The 2,185-nt window shown below is 34.6% G+C and overlaps 1 protein-coding gene across 2 annotated transcripts in view; it reads left to right on the top strand.

The window, feature by feature from the left end:
• Positions 1-1,132, top strand: part of LOC106867312 (rho GTPase-activating protein 26) — a 98,464-nt gene extending 97,332 nt beyond the window's left edge. Inside the window, exon 13 of one of the 2 annotated variants that reach the window (XM_052971010.1) lies at positions 473-1,132. In XM_052971010.1, coding sequence (XP_052826970.1) covers positions 473-487 — 15 coding nt within the window. In that variant the 3' untranslated portion in view covers positions 488-1,132. Of the gene's footprint in view, positions 1-41 lie in introns of both variants that reach the window. The other variant, XM_052971011.1, reaches the window with a different exon arrangement.
• Positions 1,133-2,185: the final 1,053 nt, after the last annotated feature.

The raw sequence follows: 2,185 nt of genomic DNA, 5'->3' as shown, positions 1-2,185 counted from the left end.
ATATATTCTTTTAATGAAGGATTTCTTTGTTTCAATTTCAGATTTCGTGAAAGGTACTAAACAATTTCAATGAACCACAAAATACTCAAATGATTCTTCAACACCACTCAATGATTTTATTGTTTTATACTTTTTGTTTTTTCTTTCTTTTTTCGTATTTTCTTTGGCTGATCTCATTCAGTTTTAGCTATTGTTATTTACATTGTTTAATTTATGTCTTAATTTATGTATACATTATATATGTATACACGCACATATTTCATCTTTTTTTTTTTTTTTGAAGGAAATTCAAATGAGGAATTAAAATTTTAACTTGTTTTAATTGTCATAGTTTTTTTACCCATTGATAGGCGAGAGATTGTGGTGGTGGCGATGTCTATAGCCCCAGGCCATCACAAATCATGCAGACCACTTATGATCACAAACATTCCAGCTGTTACCATGTTTTGAAATTGTTTTTTTTATTCCACAGACAAAGTATATCTAAGACCTTGTCATTTGCATGGCATCTTGTGATATACACAAGAGGGGTGACTGCATTTATATGTGCATATTGTTATGTGGTCACTGGTCAACCCTAACTGAACAACCTTTAATCAAAAGCATTCTAACCATCACCATCTTGTTACTTTTATGGGATCTAATGGGTATCATCATCATCATTTTAACATCCATTTTTCCATGCATCAGATGAACTTTGTTGAGGAAGATTTTCTATGACCAAAGAATGCCCTTTCTGTCACCAACCTTTACCTGTTTCCAAATAAAGTAATTCCTTTCGCATAACCTAACATGTTTTCACAGAAGTTCAAAAACAAAGGACACTGCTAGCATGACAATGATACGTTTGCAACGACCATGCCCCTATCAGTAACTTCTGTGGTCTTCCGAAAATCCACAAATCTAAAGAAATCAAGGACTGTTTTAAAGTCTGCCTGAACCCTGTGTATTTTCATGGAATGAACGTCACATTTGCTTTCCAAAGTGAAATATCCTGCTTGTAACTTTCAATCTATCCTGCATACCTGTTATATAATTTCAACATCTGCCTGAACCCTGTGTATTTTCATGGAATGAATGTCACATTTGCTTTCCAGAGTGAAATATCCTGCATTAAAATTGATTTAATCTTTATCTGTTTTTGTTTTTCCTTTTGTTTACATTGTGTGCATGCCTAGATATGGGTTATGTTAGAGTGAGAGCTATTATTTGGAATTGGTATCAGGTAGCATGCTGAAGTGCAAATGGCCTTGTATACTGTATGCTAAAGTGGAACTAATGATTTATGAAACAGCTTACCTATCAGAAATTAAGTCATGAAAGGGTTACCATTGTCAACACACTTCACATTTCTATGTTTCTGAGGGCAATGAAATAAAATACTAGATAAGGAGTGGCACAATATAGTTGACGAATTGTCCTCCTATAAAATTTTTTACTTTGTGCCTTTGTTCGAAATTCTTGTTAGTACTATTGTATAGTGCGAGCAAGAGAAAAAAATGTTGTTCACAGAACATCTACAGGCTTTCCCAAGCTGTTAATGTGAATGTAGATGATGTCTTTTTTCAACTTCTGTAAATTAATGTCTGATGAGAATGTGATTCCATGTAGAGGTTGCCAATTCCGGAGAGAAATGATTGGATAAAATATTGAGGTTTGACCTGTGAGACATGTTAAAGATGATAATGTGGGTTCAGTTTGATAGAGTATACAGCTTATTAATTCACAAGAATAGTAGTGGGTTTCGGGGGGTTATTTTTCTCTTTTTTATTTGAACAATTTGGCCGGATAAAGGGGGCTGTATCCTTGGCATTTGCATTCCTTCTGAGACAAAAGGCAAGAGCTGTGCCTTCCAAATTGGTAAGATTAATGTAGTTGATCTTGAATAATATGTGGATGGCTGCAGAAGAAAATACAATGGGCAAGGGAATTTCATAAGGATGACAATCCGGTAAGAATGAATTTACTGCTTGGTTTGCAGGTGAATTACAACCTACGTGAGCTTCAAACCTTTTGTCGCCAGATGCTGTAACATGGTTTGTATCCATTATAGTAGTACTACCACAATTGGGATAATGGCATACAATACGCAGTACCAGTGCGATAAAATAAGATAATGCAGCAGCAATAAGAACGTAACTATCTCTCAAGAGCCAACAATAAATATTCCAAATGAACAAACTGA

This window comes from Octopus bimaculoides, chromosome 10 (genome assembly GCF_001194135.2).
Source record: "Octopus bimaculoides isolate UCB-OBI-ISO-001 chromosome 10, ASM119413v2, whole genome shotgun sequence".
NCBI classification, from domain to species: Eukaryota; Metazoa; Mollusca; class Cephalopoda; order Octopoda; family Octopodidae; genus Octopus; species Octopus bimaculoides.
Note: the sequence above shows the minus strand (reverse complement) of the source record. Positions and strands in the feature narration are given on the sequence as shown.